Consider the following 23989-nt stretch of genomic DNA (forward strand, 5'->3'; position numbering starts at 1 on the left):
CTAACGCAAATCTAATTACAAGGGCCTTGTATCGTCTACAAACATCTATATTCAAATGCTATATGAATCCCTGTGTCGAATCGCAAGTAAAGCATCTTATCATGCAAAAAGCATACTTCTTGACATTCTATCTTCTAAAAAACTCACTGTATGCATTGGAATATGCATTGGCACAATCCACCTTGCTTTGCTCTCAGGAATCATTGCTCTTCTCATCAGCTGGCAAAACATCCAAATGGGTCAATGCGAATATTCCAATCCTGCAACATGTGAATGCGCAACACAGGCCAGTTTACCAGGAATCCTCTTGATGTCATTCACAATTGGATGGATGCTATGGCCACTCTATGTCATTATCAGCAATATACAGGTTTTGATCTATCCGGGCCTAGACATTGCACAAAACCCACCAGCATACTTTACCAACATTCTGCAATGTCAGTACGAATTGATTGATTGGATCTTTACACGAGCACATCTGCCATATCGTATGGAAGTTGTACGAGCATTGACTCAAATACGATACACACCTGTCAACACCACACCATATGATACCATCGAATCGTCTAAAGCAATTCCTTATGAAATTCAGCACATGATACTCCGCATTGTCAATGCTGACTTGGAAGTCCGGAAAAACAAGTACACATCTCGACTGCTTTTACCAACCATACCCACCCCAACCAAGAAACTCCATGATTCAATCCAGATTTGGTTGCAGCCTCTTGCCATGGTAATGGGATTCAATGAAAATCCATTTGGAATCAACCCATACTATACAATCATGGGTGGGAAACAAGACGTTTGGATTGCCATGTTTTCAAGGGATTTGGCCCTGTTGAGTTTTTCAATTATTATGCGGGCCAGTTGTATAATGGTGCTGTATCGATGTATTCGACCATGTATTGCAGTATCCCAAAATGCCATTGTAGATGGAGTGAATATTGAATTTTGAAATAGCAAATTGTAGGTAAACCTAGTCAAACTGTAAATAAATTAACGTTGCTTTTAGATATGAACATCGTGGTCTTTAGAGGCTGCAACACGGGAGTCGGGAATGCAGACTGGTAGTACCATTCTTTAATAACAAGATCTGCTTATTGTTTCAATACTCAATTCTCTTTACATTGGCATCTAACTTGCTCATGATTGACTCGGCCTGGTTTGAATTCTAATGTTGTAATATTTCTGATAAAAAGCATACTTTTTCCACTAATAATCTGTGTAGCAATGGTTTCTTTTAGTATGCTTCAAAGCATATCAACCACACCTATTTCATATCAAGACACTACCAAGTTTAGTGTTTTGTGTGAATACGACTTGGTCCAAATAAACAAAATTCAAGTAGTAATGCATTTATTGTGAGGAATTATCCAAGAGCATATCGATTCGATCTAGAGCACGTTGAGCACTTTTTCGATGTATTACAAAATGTCCTTGCAACTGTGCAGGACTAATATTCCCAATAGCCCCACGCTCCACCAACACTTTGGTGAATTGATCTGCTAGGTCTACTTGTCCATCATAAAATCGTAAAAACATGGCCCGTGCCTGGAGTTCTGTAGCATTTCCGATATACGCCCGAACATCGACACGACCAGGTCGAACAAGAGCATTATCTAGCCGATCCATGTGATTGGTAGTCATAAAAATAATACGCTCCTCAGCTGCAGCAACACCATCTAATGCATTCAACAAGCCACTGAATGTCAGCATAGACCGAGTAGAGTTGGTTTGTACATGGGTTGTGTTGGGATCGTTGGATACCGCAGTGCGACTTGGAAAGGCTGCGTCTACATCTTCGAGCAAGATAATACTTCGAGCAGGAATATTGTTTAAAAGATGTGCAAGCCGATCATCAGTCATGCCCATTTCTCCTAGATTTAAAATGCAAATGTTGTAGCCGAGTTCTCCTGCAAGAGACTGAATGTAACTAGTCTTTCCACTCCCTGGTGGTCCGTATAGTAGATATCCTCGTCTATAAGGTACACCGTGTGTGTGGTACCATGATCCACCAGCAAGAAACGCCTTGATGTCATTGTAGATGATGCTGGAGGTATCTTGATCCAGCACAACGGTATCAAGTGGCCGTCGACGACGAGGATTACCAAACTTTCTCCATTCTGGTCCAAACGAAGTGTAAATGACAGTTTTTCCTACATCGCTTGCTAGCGCGACTTCTTTGGCTTCCTCGAGAATCTGGGATAATAGTGCACGATCTCGACTGAGTGTGGTAACAGTGACAATCTCGCATGGTGAGCCTGTTGTCAGATCAATAGTTGACTGTTCCCGCTGTCGCTCAACCTAATGCAATTTGCATTACAAGAATAGGCAAGCTGTCAATACAGATGAATCTAGAATTGATTCGTAAACTGAATCTTGAATCTTCGTTTACCTGGAACCAAGCCCCTTTGTATTCAAAAAAATGTTTTCCTCTACCAGGAACCATCAGAAATTCAGTAGATGAACTACCATTCTCATGTCGAGTAAAGGTAGTTTGAATAGCCAACTGATGTGGCCGAGCTTGAAGAATCCGTCGCATTAGTCCACCAGGTCCTCTAGCCAACTGTCCAGTAGATGCAGCTAGATTTCGAGCATTGTTGGCTGTCATCCACTGAAGAAACCATGAATAGCTATGGTCTTTACTTGGAATCTCTAGTGAAACAAGTAGCTTGCGGCGTGCCATTGTAACTCCATGAACTGCTCCTTTTCTAAGAATTGCCAGACCTGCAGTGATGCCAATTAAACCAAATCTATAATACCAATAAACATCAATGTGTTGATTGTGCAAAGAAATACCACATCCATCATTCAGTCGACATACTTTCAAGTGTCTTACCCTGCTGAGAAATATGGGTTTCCAGTCAATAGAGACTCCATGGTAGCTGATCTTCTGCTAGCAATCTGCTGTCGTATTCACGTAAAATGAAAAACCAACAAGGATGATAAAATACATAATAAACAGTTTGGATGATTGGCGTCAATTGCTGGACAGCATTGTGTCTTGAATTTTATGACAAAGTTTACTGATCTCTTGGTAGCTGGCATGAAACAGTTGCGTTTCTGAAATGTGCAATCACTGGTTCGTTGGAGAGCGCGAATGTACGAGATATTTTAGGATATAAGACGAGCCTGCAATGACCACTCAAATTCAACATCTAAATTTCAATGGATGAATCCGATAATTGTACAATGTACAGCTTTCCCAATACCGCAAATTTATTCAAAACTGACCATCTCTGCAATGCATTGTTTTAAAGTCTTGCCACACTAATATCCATTTATTCATGTTTTCAGATCAGACTCATTGAGCAGTGCTGTTTATTTCATAAAAATAAGTTCCATCTTTCACCAAAAGACCAGTATCAACTAAACATCTAGTCATTTGTAACTCGAGTTTCTGCATACTCGGGAGCAAAATGTGCTAAAAATAAATCCACAACCACAAAAATCAAATGCTTATTGATCGTCTTGTTTTGAAAGACATTGAAAAGGAATCGTGTTTTGTCTTCTGCAAGTTGCTGACCAAGAAGTGGTGCACAAAGAGCTACACATTAAAAACCACACATTAGATTAGTATGTCAGCAAGCTTTAAACAACTAGTACAAGTGTGGTTTCATGGTTATGCTTACGTGATATCATGGCTATCAGACGAGCTTCAAGTTCCTGTTTTGATTCATTCTTTTCTCGTTCGCTACGAACACTATATGTACTAGGAGCAGGAATGTTGTCTGGCCAAAATGCTGTACGAAGCAGCAGCAAATAAAACGTGATTTGTTCTTCGCATATCAAAAAATAGATTCCCTTCATAATCAACCTATAACAAGTGGTTTATAAAACGTAGCACGGAAAATCATCAGTATAAACTCAATATACATTATAAAAACTAGACATAATGTCAAATTTTAATGAAATAGTCGAGTATCAGCAGATATTGGTCAGATAAAAATACATACCTATTAACCAAAGGTGCGGCCACTGAGTGTAAAATTGGTTTGGCAAAAAACATTATTTGCGTAAAAACCCATCGTTGATGGGTTTGAATTTGAAACGCCTCGTTAAGCAAATCCATTATGGGCTCTTCGAGATACTGACGATCATATTTTGTAGTATCAATCGGACCAAGATGCCACGGTCCAAATCGTGTTTCGTGGTATAGCGCACAACCATACTTCCAAACGTCTTGTAATTGTGCATACAATTTAGTCCATACTCCTTCATCCTTTACAAGTTTATCTTCTATCCTAGTTGGATCGGTATTTATCTGTGCTAACGAAACGCCGTTTGTTGATGTATAGTATGATTTATAATCGCCTCTTGGTTGCAATTGCTGATCTTGTTCGGACTGTTCGACACAAGTAAGCATAGGTTCTTGATATTGTTTTTGTATCAATCCCTTGTTTTGTAAGCGATTCTGCTGACTTTTTTGAAGTAAAGGTGGGATAGTATCACTGTCACTGGCACCGCTTTCGTAGTGACCAAGCGAAACGCCATCTGATAATCTCCTACCGTCATACTGTGGAGTAAGCAAGTCAGAATTTAATTTGCTACTGCTGCTTCCATCGTTTTGCAATTTCATTGATGATTTAGATAGATTGGTACTGTTAGAATCTTTTCCAAACGCAATAGCTGCAGAGTTAGACGAGGTTGCATATCCTTCAAACTCGCGATCCGTTTCCGACGCCTTTAGCTTTTTTTTCTGTATTCTGCGATCTGATTGTTTTCCGTAGCGAGTCGACTGTCGATCCGCTCCAGTTTCCATATCTTGATCACGAGCAGTTACAAGATTTTTAAACTTGTCGATGCTGCTAGTCATTTTTTCTAATCCACCCATGGTGAACTTGACAAATGAATTCTTTGTTTCATGCGGTGGATTTTGCTGACGTGCTTTTCTCCGTTTTACAAACAGGTTGTTTGGCGCCTGAACTTGAAACAAAATGGAATTGGCTGCACCTTCATTTTCAGCATCTGATCCACATGCTAATCCAATATCCGTCTCATCAGAGGTTAGACCAGTGCCATAGAGATCATTGAACATACTACTTTTAGTAGGAGATTCTATATTTATCTTTGGAGAATTAGCCGAGTAATGTAGATTGTCGCTGGTTGGAGATTCTTCAAGATTGTCTGTTTCAAAAAGCTAAATATCACATGTATCCAGCCATAAAATGGTTAAACTCGAGCTAGTTTACATATTCCATCCAAGTCATTACCATAAGCTAGATCAGTCTTACATTTAAAAACAATAAATTAAGATAGTCGGGTTCTGAGAGGATATTGAGAAGCATTGCAAGCACATTGTTGGTCAATATCTCGCGCAAAAGATACCTAACGCTTTCACTTCGATGCTCTGTTTCTGGGAGTAATGTATCTAGCAAAATCTCGGCTACACCCCGTAAATACTCGGACTCGGAAGCAGTATCATTCAAAGCAATATGAGGTTGACAGCCATGAAAAAGCTCTTCCAAAGATCGGCCCCCTGCATAAGATGTGCCCATTTTTTCACAGCACAATCTATAGTCGCTGATATGACGTTGTAGAATCTCTGGCAAGTCTCGACAGGCGAGCGCAACAAAATCGACCCGATTGAGTCGTCGCTCACATTCTCGAATAACATGGGAAATGGTGCGAATAAGCTCGGTAATAAACTCATCATTGTCTGAAATAATTGAAAACCAAGATGCTACATAATCTCGCAGGAGCAGCGTAATTAGCTTTTGGATTTCGGAATCAACCATGCAGGATGATGTAAATTGATGTGGACGAATCTGGTTGAATATTTGATTAAGCGTAGTGGTTGAAAAGGCTCTTGATGGGAGGGTTTTGCTATCTTTATTAGGAAGTGAATGACTGCCCTCATCAGTAGTGACAGGAGAATTGATACTTTTTGAAGGCACATTAACACTGCTACTTGCAGCAGTAGATATCGTCATGGCAGGTGCAGCCAGTGCTGCATTTGCATTTGCATTGTAGGTTGGTTTGGACTGTAGAGCTTGCACTGGCGATACAATACGCAGGGGCAGTGGGTCAGACATGGAGTTGAAAACTATAAACAAATATAAGCACTAGTGATATTGGTCGGCAATCTATATCAAATGATGGCCGAGATGATCCAATGTCGAGGTTTGCGAACTGAAACCAAGTCGCATTCACGTAAAATACTTGTTTTATCTTGCAGTGATTGCTTTGGATTCAACAATCGTTAAATTCGTCGTTTTGCTACTACAAGTTAATTTGAATCAGCACAATGTTAAACTCTTTTTTGTTTTATTTTAATATCAAATACGCTTGCATTCTAGTTCAAGTAAACAATCTCGGAAATACAACTGTTGTTTCCGTGTCAGCCATCAAGAAAAGGACTCGGACACAATATTCGGTAGATTGGAACCAATCACGTCATGAAACTGACTACTTATTATTCTTATTAATGCTGCATTCTACGTGAATATGATTGTAAATAATACTGGCATTAGTCGGTCAATCTCATCTATTTTTTAACTATACATCAATTTTTCGGTAAATGCTCGAGTCGCTTATACTATTATCATCTTGAATTCATACTGTTGTACTTTTTATAGAAAAAATAGCAGCAGGTTTTAAAATATTGTGCCATGTAGATCTCAAGTTTAACAATTTATAAAAGCATTCAGTACGTGCTTGCATTTGTCCTAGTTTCATCAAATCACTATTCAAGCCGAAACCTTATACTGCAGTATACATAATCTTTTGTTATAAATGGCACTATATCTACGAAACTTTTTATTTGACTCTGCGCTTGTTCCTTATCCATTGAACTCGGCATTTAATTACTCAGCTTTATGCCAAGTAGCAGTTGATATTTTTAAACTTTCAGAACCAACATCACGCAGCTCATTTTCAAAGTACCATTCGAACCAGTTATCCTTTGACATATGGACGAATATTGGACAAAGGCATCTAGGTCTTACTTTTATACAAACACTTGTTTATTTTGAAACGTTTGCACTCATTTTGCGCCAGTCAGATGCTATGAGTGAATCTGCAGCTTTAGATGGTTTGACTGCTATTTCACGCGTCGCGACTTTACCTGCCATTATACAGGATTCCACACCTCAATGCACACCCATACCAAAGGTTGGACCAGACTTGAACCCAGTATCCATTCTTTTGTCCACTCCTGTTCCTGCAATTCCATTTCTACTTTTGCTATTTAATCAACTGTATTTGCATCCTCACTATAAAGACTCTTTCCATAACCAATGCTCTAACCCATCCTTACAAAACCCCATCAACCAACTGCATCAACACATGCATTCGACTTGTAATCCTATAAATATCGCAAAGTCTAACAAAAATACTTTAGCCACATTCTTACCTTTTAAAAGCTTGGCAGATTATCTTAAGCAGCAACCAAGTGATGAATGCAATAATGCTACACCATCTGTTGCGGATTCTATTTTAAAAAAAGAATCCATACCTGCACTACTATCTCCAACCAAACATAATACTGAAAAAAATAGTGTATTCAATTTACAATCATCTTTGATTTGCAACGAGTCGGCCATTTCAAAAGTGCATTTTCCGTCCCATCTCGTGAAAGGTCGTCTCGGTCTTTCAAACTTTTGGAGATCGTCTGGAAGCCAATGGCTGACTTTAATTTATTTGGCCCATAAAGGAACTCAATCAAAAGATAACACAGCTATAATGATTTTTGAAAATCAAGACTTTTCCTCTGATTGTCCAGATTTCCAAAATTTTGATATGGATTGGCTATCAGTATTGGATTTTCTTTTTATTACGGTATCTCCTCGACAGCAAAATATTACCATGGGATTAAAAGAGTTGTTTGGTAATTGGATCTCATCAAAAACCCAGAATACAGATAATTTAAATGATCTTGATCCATGCTTGACGACTCGGACCCAGCATGACAAGCCCAGTTCATTGGAATCTATGATGGGCGCCACCAGCACATCTGCTTTTTCTGAATTATTCACAATAATGGACGCAAAGCCAGTTATTGTCGAGTTTTTAAGACGATGGAAAGGTGGAAAAAAAGATTTAGCCGATCCAGTATCAATAGCACGAATGAACCAGTTTATCCAGTGGGCAATACTAGATTGCATGCCTTCATACCGTTTGCTTAAATTCACTCGACATGGAATAGCATATGGTATTGATGACACTCAGTATTGGCTTCAAGATCCACATGAACCACCACAAGGTAGATCATAGTCTATGCAGGCTAAACCATGATTTAAATAGTTTAAAACAGATTGATACCAATTGTATAAGCTGATTCATGATAAACATATCTAATTTAATTGCAATAGTTTTGATATCGCGAAAACGGAATCAAACTATTGTCTTGCATTCAGCATTTATATCCAATACAGCAGTCTACATCCACCGCTGTCATGATACTCATGTTTACATTCTTGGTCCAATTACATCGCTTTTTATCTCCGAGTGTCGCAATACCCAAATTATTGTCGGTGCTGTTTCAAAACAAATTGGAATCAAACAATCCCAAGGATTGGTCGTGTCTGCTGTATGCGGGCAGCTCATGGTTTGGTTAATGCCATATAATCAACGCTTTGCATCACAAACAGAATCGAATCATGTCACGGCTTATATTAATACTCTTTCAAGACCGATTGTTGGACAAGGCATTTGCTTAAATAGTCACTCTAATGTGGGGGATTTTAAAGATCAGCATGTTTTCAAGTACATAAAGTTAGTACTCGCTCCCTGTAACACCTATTATCAAGGTATGCGTGACGATGTGCTCAACTCTGGATTAGACATTTCATACAATATGTGGGATAAGTTTGTACAAGTATGTGATAAAGAGCCAGATACCAAGAATGGAGTTGCTAGTGAAACTACATGTTGGAAATCTACTCCTGACGCACTACAAAAAAGCAACGTGTCTCTGATGGATCCCTTTCAGTATCTCTGCATGCCAATTCCGTTCAACCGAGTATACAAACACAATAGCAAAAACTCTGCAAATAGCTTTCCGACAGATCTGCTTGCATCCCAGTCCATCTTCAATCAACCCATCAACCAAATTGATCAAGAGTATAAACAAAAAACACCAATCTGGACACAAAACCACGCTGTTTTGAAAAAGAGTGTATCACTAGATCCAATCAGCCGCATTAGAAATAACTATACGTTGTCGGTTCTTCAAGAACAAAAATCAATTGATCCCAAAAGCAGTATTATAGTTGATACTACGTATCCAATCGTCGTGGAAACCAGTGATGGTAGTTTGGATCGAGACTGGCTGATGTCGGTACTCCCACAATCATTCAAGATGCGGCTAGAAACAATACACTTGCTTGTTCATCAGGTTAAACAGACTCTTGAAATTTTAGATAATCATTGCAAACATAGTAAGGATTTAAAAGATGAAATTGCCAGCAAATTCAACGTGTGGTTAAAGCAAACAGGAAAATTTAAAGCTATATTGAGACTAATGGCTGTTGACAATGAATGTCAAGTTGAAAAATAATGTTGAAATGATAAAACTAGTGCAAATAAAATGAATCAGTGGAGTTTGATGCTGTATATACTTGGAAATGGCAACTGTATGATGAGTTTAAATTTGCGAGAAATTTATTCGGCTTCGTTCATTTTAGGTGCAAGATAGTAACGAATGAATCCAATCTCATTCACTTTGTATTCTACTAACAATGGATACTCGTTGGACATGCTCAATGTAACCGTCTTGGACAGGGGGGTGGCCTTGGTGAAGTTGGACAAATACTTGAGAGAAAATGTAAGACTGCAAGCTTGTTGGAGTTCAATAGTTGTCGATGTGTCTTCACTATCGTCAATGGACATGCCTGGCTTGAGAGTAATATAGCCGCTGCCAATATCACCTTCAGTCATAAACCGAACGCTGTCTTTTGCACACTCGATTGTAACTGTTTAGCAAAAAATGTATTGAAACAATTCAAGCATGTTAGTTGTGGCTCTACTTAAATATACAGCATATTGATTCAAGCCGATCATAAAAAACTCAACTGGATTCGGACAAAGTACTCATATCACGGCAGATACGTTGAAATTCGACAGAGGACATCTTGACAACCACATCGTAGTTGGAGTCGGGAATACCCAAATGCTCACTGTCAATATCCATCAATTTCATCTCAAACTCGCTACATCTTTCAGAGTCTGGATCAATAGTAGTGACGTTTAGAGGATTCAACAATGATTAGTAAATATGAAGGCGAGGTTATTCGTGTCCGAAAATTAATCACATCGTGCAGAAAAATAAACAGAGAATTAAGAGCATTAATGCACTACAAAAACTGGAAACTTCAAAACAGTACTAAATAGACTGTAACAAGAGTACTGTTTTACAGGACCAAATAAAAACAGATCCAAACTGCACTATTTGCAAAAGTACAAGTAGCAGTGCACCATCAACAGCACAATAGCAATACAATGACTGCCCAGCAGAATAAAACAATCAACACTGAAACAATACAAAGATAGATCTGGAACAAGTTCCTAGAATAAGTTGAAGCAATAGTACTATGGTTATGCTTACCGGGAGCCTCAAAGACCAGTGTCAGGACATCTGCGTTCTCACCAGCACGCAGAGTCAAGACATCTTCGTTAGAAGCGCATTTGAGGATCTTTCCTAGACTAGCAAGAGAAATGCCAAGACTGGAATTTCTGTCGCAACGGTAATGTTCGAATCCGCTTGAACGCAACAACAGAGTCACAAGAGAGATGTGGGAAGTATCCATTGCCTGTAAAGCAATACCAGTCTCATTGCATTCAAAGTTGGCATCAGTGACTAGTTCTTTAACAGCATCAAGAAGCTTTTTAAGAGTCGAGGCATGTTGCAGACGAGCTTCGAGCATTGTATAAGAGTCGATGTAGTCAAGCCAGTGATGATCGCAACAATTTATTACGATCTCAACACCCTCAGGACTACAGTGCATTGGATTTGAACAGTTCAAAACTTGATCTCATATTCCCATGTGTGAGTGACTTTCATTTGATGTGTAGTACAAGTAATATTGCAGTTGTATCTAATCGACACCACTGAATATACTAAACCAACTCGGCTTTGATTCCTACAAAAGCGTCGATTAGAACTGCTGCTAGTCTAATTGTGTGTCGTTTATCTGCTGGTTCTACTCCAGATTTCTCTGTTCTCTTACTAAAAAGGTAGTGTCACTCATTCCTAGTCATTCGATATACGGTACTTGTCTGATATCAATCCACGATCATTCATTAGATCCCCACATGGTGCATTTGGTGGCTTGACAGTGTTTCCTGGTGGTGCTATTAGCCCATCAGATTTCGATCCATTATGGACGAGATCTACTTCCCACAGCACTATTCCATCACCCATTTCCAAGGTTGGCTCCCATCTTGCCATAGCAGCTCTTAGAGAGACGTTTGAAGAATCCGGCGTATATATCACTCATAATCCACCTGATTCGTCTATACTCCAAGACTGGCGTGGTCGAGTCTATAATGATGCCAGTCAGTTTCGTGTCATGGCAAACCAGCTCAATGCATACCCTGCTCTCTCTCGGCTAGTATACTGGGCAAATTGGATCACTCCCACAACCATGCCAAAGCGATTTGATACTCATTTTTTTATGACCGTAGTGGATCAGGAGTGTGGTTGGGGTGGACGTGTTGCAGCTGATGGTGATGAAACCATCACTGCCGAGTGGATGACACCTACTCATGCGCTGTCTTTATTTGAACAAAAGAGTGAGTGGTTTTATATTCAACCAAGTATAACTGGTCATTTTATTCACCCTTCATCTTGACTCTGCCTACCTATGCAGAAATAACAACTCTACCACCGCAATTCATCATGCTGAAAGAGCTGTCAACCATGTCCTTCTCACAGCTGAAAGGCATGGTTGACTCGGCACATACATACTTGCGACCTATCGAACCAATATTGCCAGAGTACATTGGCAAATCTGGTCAGGGTGATGTAGTCATGGCACTGCCTGGGGATGAGCGGCATTCGACATCTTCACCTGGATGGACAGGGAAAAGGCGTATTACATTGGTGAAAGAAAATGGTCTAGTGACAGGATTGAAACTGGAAGAATCGACCACCACTGGCTTAAAGCTTTGACCATTGCTGTATTCAATACCATGCGTGAAGAGTCTATTTTTCTCAACATAAAAATGTCAATTGTCATTCTGGACAGATATGTATTTAAAGCTGATAACAGAAATGGGACAAGTATTTATTCCAATTCAATTTGATTGTCGAGTTGGAATACATAGCAGGATACTGTTGTAGCATTTTGGACACAAGAATTCCAAAACAAGACGAGTTTAGGTTAATGTGTAGACTAAAACCAAAGATCGTGTCAGATTAAAACCAAATGGCATTGAATCAAGAGGATTCGCAAACTGGTCGTGTCGGATTGTTATCGTAATACACAAAAGTATAGTAAAGTGAGTTGTGTGCAAGTATCTTTGTAAATGCATGATATACTGATGGTTATCGACAATCTCTCCATTTTCATCATTATTGCTAGCTGTAAACTAAAATATGTACGGATTAATCTCTCAGAGTATCCTTTTCTATTATAAACCCCTTTATATAACGTTTGTAAAGCACATAAAGTTTATAAAAAAGTGGTGGGATAGGCACTGTGGAAAATAACAAAGCAGTACAAGTCAGGGTTTGGGCTTAAGCTTTACCCGTCCATCAACCAGAAATGCAAGAGGAAGTTTGGTTTTAGATCCATCCGTTCGCTGCACAATCAGGTCTACATCACCGATTGTAACAATTTTGATGGTGAATTTGGACCCATTGTCATACAAATCTGCTCGATCATCTACCTTGTACCAGTGGCCCTGTAAACGTAGCTGACCATCAGCAGTCATGGCTTCAACAGGGAGTGATTGAGAAGTGTAATGTACGTTTGAATTTAGCATGTCTGATGTAATGACAGGCATGCCAGATGTGCTATGCGTAGTGTGATTTGATTGCAGTTGTGAGGGTGCGAGATGTAAAGCCTGAGGTTGAGGCTTCAGCTTGGAGACGGATTGTGAACATCCTGTTGATGCATTGCTTGAATCCGCTCGAACGATTGACCCATGAGTATTTTTCAAAGGATTATCTTGATGACAATCTAGTCGATGCATGTGTGGCTGGGATGTCAATGCTTGCTGACGAGACTGGGCTTGTGATATATGCTGAGACATATTCGTTGAAAGGCTCACTTCTCCATGAGTGGTATGTGCAGATGACGTGAGACATGGTAAATTATTGTCACATGCTAGACTGACAGGAGGTAAAGCTGAAGAGTCTGTATGAGATTTGGCTGTAGATGTCTGTGGCAATCTGTTTGATGTTGAGATAGCAAAAAGCGAAAGGGTTGCTGCAGGTTTTGGTAGTGACGGTGCCATCTGTTAATCATTCAACTATTAGATATCGCAACAACGTCTTGAAAGACCATGACCAATCAAACTATATTTAGCATGAGAAGACTAATGTCAATCACACTTTACCCCAAGTTCTTTAAAGTCCAGTTCTCTGTCCTTGTCCGATAACCCAGAAAGTGTGCATGCAGGAAACCCAGGAAACTCTTCCATGACAGAATTCCATTCATCAACATTGGCCTGATCAATTCGACGACGCTTAATTCTGGTCTCTTCATCTAATATCCATGCATCTAAGTGAAATATTAATCATGATGAGTTAATTTCTAGTAATCCAATCATGGATGCAAACATATATACCTCTAATAGAATCGTTTATGTGAGCACGCTCGTAATGAAGCTGCCATCTCTTTCGACGCAATTGATCCTGCATTTTTTTCCGAAGCCCAAGCTTCTTTGCCAAAAAGTTTGTGTGTGCCTTGTAAACAGCAGCTTGATAAGTGACTTCATTGCGCTGAGCCACAATCCTCTCCAACCCAGTAGTAACACGTATATGATCTGTATGTTTCTGTTCAATGTCTTCAAGTAAACTGCAAAGACTCGGATGAGTGCCTGAAGTTGAGCCAAAAAAGGTAGTGCATTATTCATACCAAAAAAGGTAGTGTATGTAGATATGTGCTATATTGTTAGAATCAAGCCCTACACTTCAACATCAATCTACAAGGTGGTACTGACCATTCCGTATGGTTTCTGCTTCGCGATCTGCAAAGGCTGCTTGTCCACTATACCAACTACAAAGCCACAAAAGAAATTTAGTAAAACGAGTATTTGAAACAGTAAAAGGACGTCGACTATCATAGCTGTAAGCACAGCATACATGTACTTACAGTTGCTGTATTCTTGCAAAATAGGTTTCGATATGAGAAAGAAAGACTAACGCCTCTTTTCGTCTGGCCTCATTCTGAATGTCTAATATGTAATGAGCGTAAAAAGGTTAACATATACATATGTTTTATACTCGGATATCATCAATGGTACTTGCCTTGTTCTTGAAGAATGGGCTCTTCCTCCGCGTCTTTTTCCATTGACTTGTCAATATCTTCGATTTTTACTTTGTCCTCTGGTTCATCTATCGACACCTCTACAGATTGAGCTGCACAATCTCTGATTCGTGACTCTATAGACAAAGCTCCATCTTCTAGCAGATCAGGCGGTCTACTGTTTGTACTTTTCTTTTCGACTTCATGAGCCGAAGCTTCCATTATCATCTCATTAGAATCCGTATTACAATACACACCCGAGGTGAAAGAGGGGTTTTTTGAATAGACTTTAGAATCATGTATTAGATCTAGGGAAGCTGTACAAGACTTGCTGTTTGTTGAAACATGTGGTATATTGTCATTTGGCCTAATTCTGTGTACTGGTGTCGGCACCACTGGTGAATTCTTTCGAGTCAAAGATGACTCTGTTGTGAGATCCAATCGGTCTTGTGAGTAGGAGGCTGGCTTATCGAGTGTTGTGCATGATACAGATGATATCACGACTTGCTGCCTGTCCAAAGATTCGTCCATTAGCTGTTCTTGACATGGCTTTTTGAGAATGTGATGGCTGCCATTTAATTGAGAAGACAAAAGATAGCTGGTCGAGCCATGCCTCTGATCACTGGTACCTGACTGGATTTGGGTTTCTAATCCTAATTGAGTAGTGGATGAATCGTCGCATGCGTTGGACGGAGATGTTGGTCGGGTGGACGGACTAAGGGCAGGGGATTGCATTAAAGCCGCTGCGGAAGATGAACAAGTAGAATGTGATGGGATAAAAGGTTGGGCTTGAAGTGAACTAAATGATTCGGTAGCATCATCAGTAGTGGGTGAAGCTCTAGTGCCTGTGGCAGGCGGAGAGTCTTGTCGAAAAGGAATGCATGTGTCAGCTCTAGTAGCGGATTGAGAAATGTCCACTGCAGTAGATATTGGTAAGTTGGAAGAGCTTACAGTAGCACCATTGACAGCTGATCGAGTAGCTGCTGTCTCTGTATGGATTGATATAGATGCCAAATGTGCATCGCTTGCATTGGCACTTTTGTTGCTTAAACTTGTACTTTCATGCACCAATAACTTGGCACCTTTATCCTTTTCATGAATTAGCAAAGATGCATTGGTTGCTCTCCCTTGCTTTCCCAAGGAAGCTAAAACATCAGTAGAGCCTGTGACGATATTGACTGTTGAATAAGGGGTTGTTGATCCTTCCATAATCGCATTGATATGAGTATGTGAAGAGCTGGGTTGGTGCATACTTGGAGTCAAAGTGTTGACAGAAGCAATCAAGGTTTGTGGCTGAGATAAAGTTGCGGCAGTATTAGAATTATCTGCAGAGTGGGATGCAGTAGGGCCCATTGTCATGGTCATTGTACGGCCAGAGTCTGTAAGAGTAGGAACCATGTAAGATCAGCGATGCTGGCCTAAGCTGTTTTAACCTTCAAAACTTGAATCAGTAAAGAACTAGCTTGAATCAACACAGGATATAAACAGGCTTGAAATTGATTGAGTGTATATCGATGCTCTAGGACCAGAGCCTCAAAGTCCTAATGCAAGCGCTCAAATGTGAATTGATGTTTGGGCTCAACCTTGGCTTTTGCCTTTCCTTGAATTATCGAAATTCTTGCTAATCTTTTGATCAAGTTTTGTTTTCATAGCAATTTCACGTGACTCATTTGATCAACTACAGCCGCATTCACGTAAAGTGAAACGCTAGACAAGGATGTTAAAGTATAATAAACAGTTTCATGAAATGTAATTCACATCAAATTTACTAAACAGTATTGTGTCCTGTAAACTCTGACAAAGTTTACTGACTTTTATGCTCATCCTTGCATAGAACAATTACATGAACATGAACATTACAGTTTCAGTAAACACCACATCTGACACTTGTTCAATCTCTTTTTGTACAAATCAGACATTGTGCAATTGGCAAACGACTGCCGCATTACTCAAATATGCAATCTTGTTTTTTGAACTCGAACGTGAATGTATGAGATTCAGAATACAACAAACTTCTTTAGCTTCATACTTGCTCCAGGTATTCCTTGGTTGTGTGTAGAGTATTCAGCTCATGCTTTTTAGAATTCCAAGCCAATGTATGCCAATGAACCTGTTGTTCAGAACGCGCATTTGCTATTGGGTTATCAAAGGTTGATAGTTGTAATTCAAAGTTGTTGGAAACTATCCATGTCAGAAAGACAGCGCCTAGTTGATTGAAGTTGGTGTTTCTACTGGTATTGTTCAAAATCTCGGACATTTGATAGATTCGCTGTATGTAAACAAACCCATATCTTTTAGTTCTGAAACAACTCTTTGAATAGACAAACCAATGGTGCTCGTAACGAATGTTACATTGTAGAGATCAGAGTTGTCGTTGATGTTCGAGGTTGACATGCTGATGTGTAAAGAAACTGAAAAATATAAAAACCAAGTCAACACGACGAGAATTTGTAATTTAAAAACATTCACAGTTGAACCACATTTCTGATTTTGTGAATACGACTGTAAATAGAATTTTATTTCAGCAATTAAAAACCTGGAAAATGAATTTTTTCAGGGGCGGTAATTAGCAATGGTTTGGGCAGGTGGTGCATAGCTCCCATATATAGCTGTATTTTTCGATTCGTAATTGAGGAAGGGATCTGCAAGACGAATTACGACAATTGTGTCATCTGGACGAGTGCGACCACGGTATTTACGACCTGGGATAGGAGAAACAGTAGCGGAACTGGTTGGTTTGATAGCTGTTGTGATATCATCCTCTTCACAATCCTCAGAAGTTGTAGTGGCAGTGATGGATCCAGTCTATCAATGTCATACACAATCAGTAATTAGTCGATATACCACGATCGTTTAAATCTATACCAATCATAATAGTTCAGCAACTTACAGTTGGTGCAGTGACGACAAGACGGAAGTACATGTTTTTAGGAGCATTAGTACTGCCAAGGTTGCTAGTGCAGTCGGGGTACCACCTGCAACATTACAGACTAGTTAGTACTGATCTATAGCTTAGTCTGCATATCTAATCAACAGTCAACTTACATGGCACGAGCAAGTTGAGGTCTGGTCATGGCATCGAGTGTTGGGATAAATGTCCACCAAGGATCGCTTAAAGAGTTGCACACATCACTGGTCTGTGTGTACCATGCTCTGTCATCAAAGCTAACATTGGTATCCCATCCCTGAGCAGGAGTATTACCAATCATGACAAATTTGTTGCCAGTTGATCCGGTGAACGTGAATGGTTTGCCGTCAATGTAAACAGCGGCAAACAGACCAGAAGCACCACCGGTATCGTGTCCTGTAATGGAAATCAACCAAGGTCCGTCACCATACACAACTTGATTATAGGTTTGAAGAGTTTTCCAGTTGGTCGAATTCTGAGGAACGGTGTACTGCACAGAGTTGATTTTCATTTCGTAGTAGTCATCAACTATTGCAAATAATCAAATGTTAGTATGTGTATTGGCACGATATAAACGTGGCAGTGATACTTACCAACCATGGTAATGGTAATAACGTGGGTAGCAATTGGAGCAACTGCCGAGGTGGTAGTGGCAACCGCTGCTGGTGAAGTGGTAGTGGCAACCGCCGCTGCTGAAGTGGTCGAGACTTGAGCAACTGGTATCGATGTCGGTGCAGTCTAATGTCGTGTACAATCAGTAATTAGTCGATATACCACGATCATTTAAATCTATACCACTCATAATGGTTCAGCAACTTACAGTTGGTGCAGTGACGACAAGACGGAAGTACATGTTTTTAGGGTTTGCAACTGTGCCCGTGTTTCTGCAGTCAGGATACCACCTACACGGTTTAATGGATTACATTTGCGTCAAAATGTAAGTAAAATTTATGAGAATTTACAACATGACGCGAATTCGTAGTATATATTTACAACTTACATAGAACGGGCTACTTGTCCTTTGGTTTGTTGATCAAGAGAAGGGAGCATAGAGTTCCACATGTTGGTTATTGGGCAGTTATCAGTGGTTTGAGTAAACCACTGCGAGTCGTCATAGTTGATATTGGTGTTCCAGTTGGTAGAGGGCGTATTGGGACTCATGACGAATTTGTTATTAGCTGTGGCGGTTGTGGAATAAGGAGATCCATCCAAGAAAACGCTTGCAAATAAACCAGCAATGGTTCCGTAATCATTGGCGTGAACTGCAATCAGCCATGGGCCGTTACCAGTAACATTTTTAGTGTAGGTTTTGATCGTATACCAGCTCGAATCAGAGTAAGACACACTGTAGTCAGTTCCATCAAAAGTAAGAGAGTAGCTGTCGTCAACTGTAAAATGTAATTAAAATAAAATGTTTGATTAAATGTGTTGCAGTGCATGTAATCAATGATCCAAATGGACTGCAATACTATTTACCATCCATGGTAATGGTAATAACGTGGGTAGCAATTGGAGCAACTGCCGAGGTGGTAGTGGCAACCGCTGCTGGTGAAGTGGTAGTGGCAGCAGACACGTAAGCGGCAATGGTCGAGACTTGAGCAACTGGCATTGAGGTCGGTGCGGTCTAATGTCGTGTACAATCAGTAATTAGTCGATATACCACGATCGTTTAAATCTATACCAATCATAATAGTTCAGCAACTTACAGTTGGTGCAGTGACGACAAGACGGAAGTACATGTTTTTAGGAGCATTAGTACTGCCAAGGTTGCTAGTGCAGTCGGGGTACCACCTGCAACATTATAGACTGGTTAGTACCGACCTATAGCTTAGTCTGCATATCTAATCAACAGTCAACTTACATGGCACGAGCAAGCTGAGGTCTGGTCATGGCATCGAGTGTTGGGATAAATGTCCACCAAGGATCGCTTAAAGAGTTGCACACATCACTGGTCTGTGTGTACCATGCTCTGTCATCAAAGCTAACATTGGTATCCCATCCCTGAGCAGGAGTATTACCAAGCATGACAAATTTGTTGCCAGCTGATCCGGTGAACGTGAATGGTTTGCCGTCAATGTAAACAGCGGCAAACAGACCAGAAGCACCGCCGGTATCGTGTCCTGTAATGGAAATCAACCAAGGTCCGTCGCCATACACAACTTGATTATAGGTTTGAAGAGTTTTCCAGTTGGTCGAATTCTGAGGAACGGTGTACTGCACAGAGTTGATTTTCATTTCGTAGTAGTCATCAACTATTGCAAATAATCAAATGTTAGTATGTGTATTGACACGATATAAACGTGGCAGTAATACTTACCAACCATGGTAATGGTAATAACGTGGGTAGCAATTGGAGCAACTGCCGAGGTGGTAGTGGCAACCGCTGCTGGTGAAGTGGTAGTGGCAACCGCCGCTGCTGAAGTGGTCGAGACTTGAGCAACTGGTATCGATGTCGGTGCAGTCTAATGTCGTGTACAATCAGTAATTAGTCGATATACCACGATCATTTAAATCTATACCAATCATAATAGTTCAGCAACTTACAGTTGGTGCAGTGACGACAAGACGGAAGTACATGTTTTTAGGAGCATTAGTACTGCCAAGGTTGCTAGTGCAGTCGGGGTACCACCTGCAACATTACAGACTGGTTAGTACTGATCTATAGCTTAGTCTGCATATCTAATCAACAGTCAACTTACATGGCACGAGCAAGTTGAGGTCTGGTCATGGCATCGAGTGTTGGGATAAATGTCCACCAAGGATCGCTTAAAGAGTTGCACACATCACTGGTCTGTGTGTACCATGCTCTGTCATCAAAGCTAACATTGGTATCCCATCCCTGAGCAGGAGTATTACCAAGCATGACAAATTTGTTGCCAGTTGATCCGGTGAACGTGAATGGTTTGCCGTCAATGTAAACAGCGGCAAACAGACCAGAAGCACCACCGGTATCGTGTCCTGTAATGGAAATCAACCAAGGTCCGTCGCCATACACAACTTGATTATAGGTTTGAAGAGTTTTCCAGTTGGTCGAATTCTGAGGAACGGTGTACTGCACAGAGTTGATTTTCATTTCGTAGTAGTCATCAACTATTGCAAATAATCGACTGTTAGTATGTGTATTGGCACGATATAAACGTGGCAGTAATACTTACCAACCATGGTAATGGTAATAACGTGGGTAGCAATTGGAGCAACTGCCGAGGTGGTAGTGGCAACCGCTGCTGGTGAAGTGGTCGAGACTTGAGCAGCTGGTATCGATGTCGGTGCAGTCTAATGTCGTGTACAATCAGTAATTAGTCAATATACCACGATCATTTAAATCTATACCACTCATAATGGTTCAGCAACTTACAGTTGGTGCAGTGACGACAAGACGGAAGTACATGTTTCTAGGGGTATAAGAATCACCAGGAGTGCTAGTGCAGTCGGGGTACCACCTGCAACATTATAGACTGGTTAGTACCGACCTATAGCTTAGTCTGCATATCTAATCAAAATAGTCAACTTACATGGCACGAGCAAGCTGAGGTCTGGTCATGGCATCGAGTGTTGAAATAAATGGCCATCCAATAACTACAGAGTTGCACGAATCACTGGTCTGTGTGTACCATGCTCTGTCATCAAAGTTAACATTGGTATCCCATCCCTGAGCAGGAGTATTACCAATCATGACAAATTTGTTGCCAGCTGATCCGGTGAACGTGAATGGTTTGCCGTCAATGTAAACAGCGGCAAACAGACCAGAAGCACCGCCGGTATCGTGTCCTGTAATGGAAATCAACCAAGGTCCGTCACCATACACAACTTGATTATAGGTTTGAAGAGTTTTCCAGTTGGTCGAATTCTGAGGAACGGTGTACTGCACAGAGTTGATTTTCATTTCGTAGTAGTCATCAACTATTGCAAACAATCAAATGTTAGTATGTGTATTGGCACGATATAAACGTGGCAGTAATACTTACCAACCATGGTAATGGTAATAACGTGGGTAGCAATTGGAGCAACTGCCGAGGTGGTAGTGGCAACCGCTGCTGGTGAAGTGGTAGTGGCAGCAGACACGTAAGCGGCAATGGTCGAGACTTGAGCAACTGGCATTGAGGTCGGTGCGGTCTAATGTCGTGTACAATCAGTAATTAGTCGATATACCACAATCATTTAAATCTATACCAATCATAATAGTTCAGCAACTTACAGTTGGTGCAGTGACGACAAGACGGAAGTACATGTTTTTAGGAGCATTAGTACTGCCAAGGTTGCTAGTGCAGTCGGGGTACCACCTGCAACATTACAGACTGGTTAGTACTGATCTATAGCTTAGTCTGCATATCTAATCAACAGTCAACTTACATGGCACGAGCAAGTTGAGGTCTGGTCATGGCATCGAGTGTTGGGATAAATGTCCACCAAGGATCGCTTAAAGAGTTGCACACATCACTGGTCTGTGTGTACCATGCTCTGTCATCAAAGCTAACATTGGTATCCCATCCCTGAGCAGGAGTATTACCAAGCATGACAAATTTGTTGCCAGTTGATCCGGTGAACGTGAATGGTTTGCCGTCAATGTAAACAGCGGCAAACAGACCAGAAGCACCACCGGTATCGTGTCCTGTAATGGAAATCAACCAAGGTCCGTCGCCATACACAACTTGATTATAGGTTTGAAGAGTTTTCCAGTTGGTCGAATTCTGAGGAACGGTGTACTGCACAGAGTTGATTTTCATTTCGTAGTAGTCATCAACTATTGCAAATAATCGACTGTTAGTATGTGTATTGGCACGATATAAACGTGGCAGTAATACTTACCAACCATGGTAATGGTAATAACGTGGGTAGCAATTGGAGCAACTGCCGAGGTGGTAGTGGCAACCGCTGCTGGTGAAGTGGTAGTGGCAACCGCCGCTGCTGAAGTGGTCGAGACTTGAGCAACTGGTATCGATGTCGGTGCAGTCTAATGTCGTGTACAATCAGTAATTAGTCGATATACCACGATCATTTAAATCTATACCAATCATAATGGTTCAGCAACTTACAGTTGGTGCAGTGACGACAAGACGGAAGTACATGTTTCTAGGGGTATAAGAATCACCAGGAGTGCTAGTGCAGTCGGGGTACCACCTGCAACATTACAGACTGGTTAGTACTGATCTATAGCTTAGTCTGCATATCTAATCAAAATAGTCAACTTACATGGCACGAGCAAGTTGAGGTCTGGTCATGGCATCGAGTGTTGAAATAAATGGCCATCCAATAACTACAGAGTTGCACGAATCACTGGTCTGTGTGTACCATGCTCTGTCATCAAAGTTAACATTGGTATCCCATCCCTGAGCAGGAGTATTACCAATCATGACAAATTTGTTGCCAGTTGATCCGGTGAACGTGAATGGTTTGCCGTCAATGTAAACAGCGGCAAACAGACCAGAAGCACCACCGGTATCGTGTCCTGTAATGGAAATCAACCAAGGTCCGTCGCCATACACAACTTGATTATAGGTTCGGAGAGTTTTCCAGTTGGTTTCGTTTTGAGGAACGGTGTACTGCACAGAGTTGATTTTCATCTCGTAGTAGTCATCAACTATTGCAAATAATCGACTGTTAGTATGTGCATTGGCACGATATAAACGTGGCAGTGATACTTACCAACCGCGGTAATGGTAATAACGTGGGTAGCAATTGGAGCAACTGCCGAGGTGGTAGTGACAACCGCTGCTGGTGAAGTGGTAGTGGCAGCAGACGCGTAAGCGGCAATGGTCGAAACCTGATTGGTATATCCGTAAGTTGGGGCAGTCTAAAGAGTAAATATACATTGTTAGCAGTCTTCATGACTTATTTTATCATGGCATCAAAACAATTTAATGTAGACGGACTTACAGGTGGGGGAGTCACAAGCAAACGGAAGTACATGTTTTTAGGGTTTGCAACTGTGCCCGTGTTTCTGCAGTCAGGATACCACCTACACGGTTTAATGGATTACATTTGCGTCAAAATGTAAGTAAAATTTATAAGAGAATTTACAACATGACGCGAATTCGTAGTATATATTTACAACTTACATAGAACGGGCTACTTGTCCTTTGGTTTGTTGATCAAGAGAAGGGAGCATAGAGCTCCACATGTTGGTTATTGGGCAGTTATCAGTGGTTTGAGTAAACCACTGCGAGTCGTCATAGTTGATATTGGTGTTCCAGTTGGTAGAGGGCGTATTGGGACTCATGACGAATTTGTTATTAGCTGTGGCGGTTGTGGAATAAGGAGATCCATCCAAGAAAACGCTTGCAAATAAACCAGCAATGGTTCCGTAATCATTGGCGTGAACTGCAATCAGCCATGGGCCGTCGCCAGTAACATTTTTAGTGTAGGTTTTGATCGTATACCAGCTCGAATCAGAGTAAGACACACTGTAGTCAGTTCCATCAAAAGTAAGAGAGTAGCTGTCGTCAACTGTAAAATGTAATTAAAATAAAATGTTTGATTAAATGTGTTGCAGTGCATGTAATCAATGATCCAAATGGACTGCAATACTATTTACCATCCATGGTAATGCTGATAGTATGAGGGGTGTTTGGTGCAGCAATAGCGCTGAGACCAAAGCTTGCAAAAAGGATGGCTTTCCATCCGATACTTTTCGCAAACAACATTTCGATAGCAATAACGTAAAGGATCC

The 23989-nt window shown here is 40.7% G+C and overlaps 9 protein-coding genes across 9 annotated transcripts; 4 read left to right on the top strand and 5 right to left on the bottom strand.

Annotated features, from left to right (window-relative positions):
* Positions 1-235: 235 nt before the first annotated feature.
* On the top strand, positions 236-955 carry BATDEDRAFT_28367 (uncharacterized protein; the record flags this gene model as incomplete). Its single annotated transcript, XM_006682727.1, has 1 exon — positions 236-955. One exon carries the CDS (start codon positions 236-238, stop codon positions 953-955), a length of 720 nt encoding a protein of 239 aa, XP_006682790.1.
* A 401-nt stretch (positions 956-1356) lies between these two features.
* BATDEDRAFT_30890 (bifunctional AAA family ATPase chaperone/translocase BCS1) lies at positions 1357-2880 on the bottom strand (the record flags this gene model as incomplete). The annotated part of the gene is made up of 4 exons (XM_006682780.1): positions 1357-2304; positions 2396-2523; positions 2551-2753; positions 2840-2880. The coding sequence occupies 4 exons, from the start codon at positions 2878-2880 to the stop codon at positions 1357-1359; spliced, it is 1320 nt and encodes a 439-aa protein (XP_006682843.1).
* Positions 2881-3377: 497 nt separating this feature from the next.
* BATDEDRAFT_28369 (uncharacterized protein) lies at positions 3378-6035 on the bottom strand (the record flags this gene model as incomplete). Its single annotated transcript, XM_006682728.1, has 4 exons — positions 3378-3547; positions 3633-3817; positions 3957-5140; positions 5235-6035. 4 exons carry the CDS (start codon positions 6033-6035, stop codon positions 3378-3380), a joined length of 2340 nt encoding a protein of 779 aa, XP_006682791.1.
* A 700-nt stretch (positions 6036-6735) lies between these two features.
* BATDEDRAFT_28370 (uncharacterized protein) lies at positions 6736-9499 on the top strand (the record flags this gene model as incomplete). Its single annotated transcript, XM_006682729.1, has 2 exons — positions 6736-8203; positions 8313-9499. The coding sequence occupies 2 exons, from the start codon at positions 6736-6738 to the stop codon at positions 9497-9499; spliced, it is 2655 nt and encodes an 884-aa protein (XP_006682792.1).
* An 82-nt stretch (positions 9500-9581) lies between these two features.
* On the bottom strand, positions 9582-10868 carry BATDEDRAFT_92516 (proliferating cell nuclear antigen; the record flags this gene model as incomplete). The annotated part of the gene is made up of 3 exons (XM_006682849.1): positions 9582-9914; positions 10015-10167; positions 10547-10868. The coding sequence occupies 3 exons, from the start codon at positions 10863-10865 to the stop codon at positions 9604-9606; spliced, it is 783 nt and encodes a 260-aa protein (XP_006682912.1). The 3' UTR covers positions 9582-9603.
* A 137-nt stretch (positions 10869-11005) lies between these two features.
* Positions 11006-12112, top strand: BATDEDRAFT_28372 (uncharacterized protein; the record flags this gene model as incomplete). The annotated part of the gene is made up of 4 exons (XM_006682730.1): positions 11006-11018; positions 11091-11175; positions 11246-11733; positions 11811-12112. The coding sequence occupies 4 exons, from the start codon at positions 11006-11008 to the stop codon at positions 12110-12112; spliced, it is 888 nt and encodes a 295-aa protein (XP_006682793.1).
* A 480-nt stretch (positions 12113-12592) lies between these two features.
* BATDEDRAFT_37538 (uncharacterized protein) lies at positions 12593-13854 on the bottom strand. The gene is made up of 3 exons (XM_006682806.1): positions 13735-13854; positions 13504-13667; positions 12593-13401 (listed from the first exon to the last, which is right to left on the bottom strand). The coding sequence occupies exons 1-3, from the start codon at positions 13805-13807 to the stop codon at positions 12667-12669; spliced, it is 972 nt and encodes a 323-aa protein (XP_006682869.1). The 5' UTR covers positions 13808-13854; the 3' UTR covers positions 12593-12666.
* Positions 13855-15324: 1470 nt separating this feature from the next.
* On the top strand, positions 15325-15513 carry BATDEDRAFT_92647 (uncharacterized protein; the record flags this gene model as incomplete). The annotated part of the gene is made up of 1 exon (XM_006682813.1): positions 15325-15513. One exon carries the CDS (start codon positions 15325-15327, stop codon positions 15511-15513), a length of 189 nt encoding a protein of 62 aa, XP_006682876.1.
* A 1351-nt stretch (positions 15514-16864) lies between these two features.
* BATDEDRAFT_36231 (uncharacterized protein) lies at positions 16865-23967 on the bottom strand. The gene is made up of 25 exons (XM_006682791.1): positions 23855-23967; positions 23379-23766; positions 23197-23278; positions 22966-23113; positions 22513-22900; positions 22356-22440; positions 22129-22273; positions 21673-22063; positions 21518-21602; positions 21288-21435; positions 20835-21222; positions 20678-20762; positions 20478-20595; positions 20022-20412; positions 19867-19951; positions 19640-19784; positions 19184-19574; positions 19029-19113; positions 18799-18946; positions 18323-18710; positions 18143-18224; positions 17916-18060; positions 17460-17850; positions 17305-17389; positions 16865-17219 (listed from the first exon to the last, which is right to left on the bottom strand). The coding sequence occupies exons 1-25, from the start codon at positions 23961-23963 to the stop codon at positions 16968-16970; spliced, it is 5148 nt and encodes a 1715-aa protein (XP_006682854.1). The 5' UTR covers positions 23964-23967; the 3' UTR covers positions 16865-16967.
* Between the last annotated feature and the right edge of the window lie 22 nt (positions 23968-23989).

This window comes from Batrachochytrium dendrobatidis, assembly GCF_000203795.2.
Source record: "Batrachochytrium dendrobatidis JAM81 unplaced genomic scaffold BATDEscaffold_18, whole genome shotgun sequence".
Lineage (NCBI taxonomy): Eukaryota > Fungi > Chytridiomycota > Chytridiomycetes > Rhizophydiales > Batrachochytrium > Batrachochytrium dendrobatidis.

Excerpts from the sequence above, each read along its gene's own strand:
- BATDEDRAFT_37538 (XM_006682806.1), bottom strand. The coding sequence starts at position 13,807 with ATGCAGGATCAATTGCGTCGAAAGAGATGGCAGCTTCATTACGAGCGT. Across the intron at positions 13,668-13,734 it reads CATAAACGATTCTATTAGAG|ATGCATGGATATTAGATGAA; the intron begins GTATATATGTTT and ends TATTTCACTTAG. Across the intron at positions 13,402-13,503 it reads TGGACTTTAAAGAACTTGGG|ATGGCACCGTCACTACCAAA; the intron begins GTAAAGTGTGAT and ends AATGATTAACAG.
- BATDEDRAFT_36231 (XM_006682791.1), bottom strand. The coding sequence starts at position 23,963 with ATGTTGTTTGCGAAAAGTATCGGATGGAAAGCCATCCTTTTTGCAAGC. Across the intron at positions 22,441-22,512 it reads CCTCAACTTGCTCGTGCCAT|GTGGTACCCCGACTGCACTA; the intron begins GTAAGTTGACTA and ends GTAATGTTGCAG. Across the intron at positions 19,575-19,639 it reads TATTACCATTACCATGGTTG|TTGATGACTACTACGAAATG; the intron begins GTAAGTATTACT and ends TATTTGCAATAG.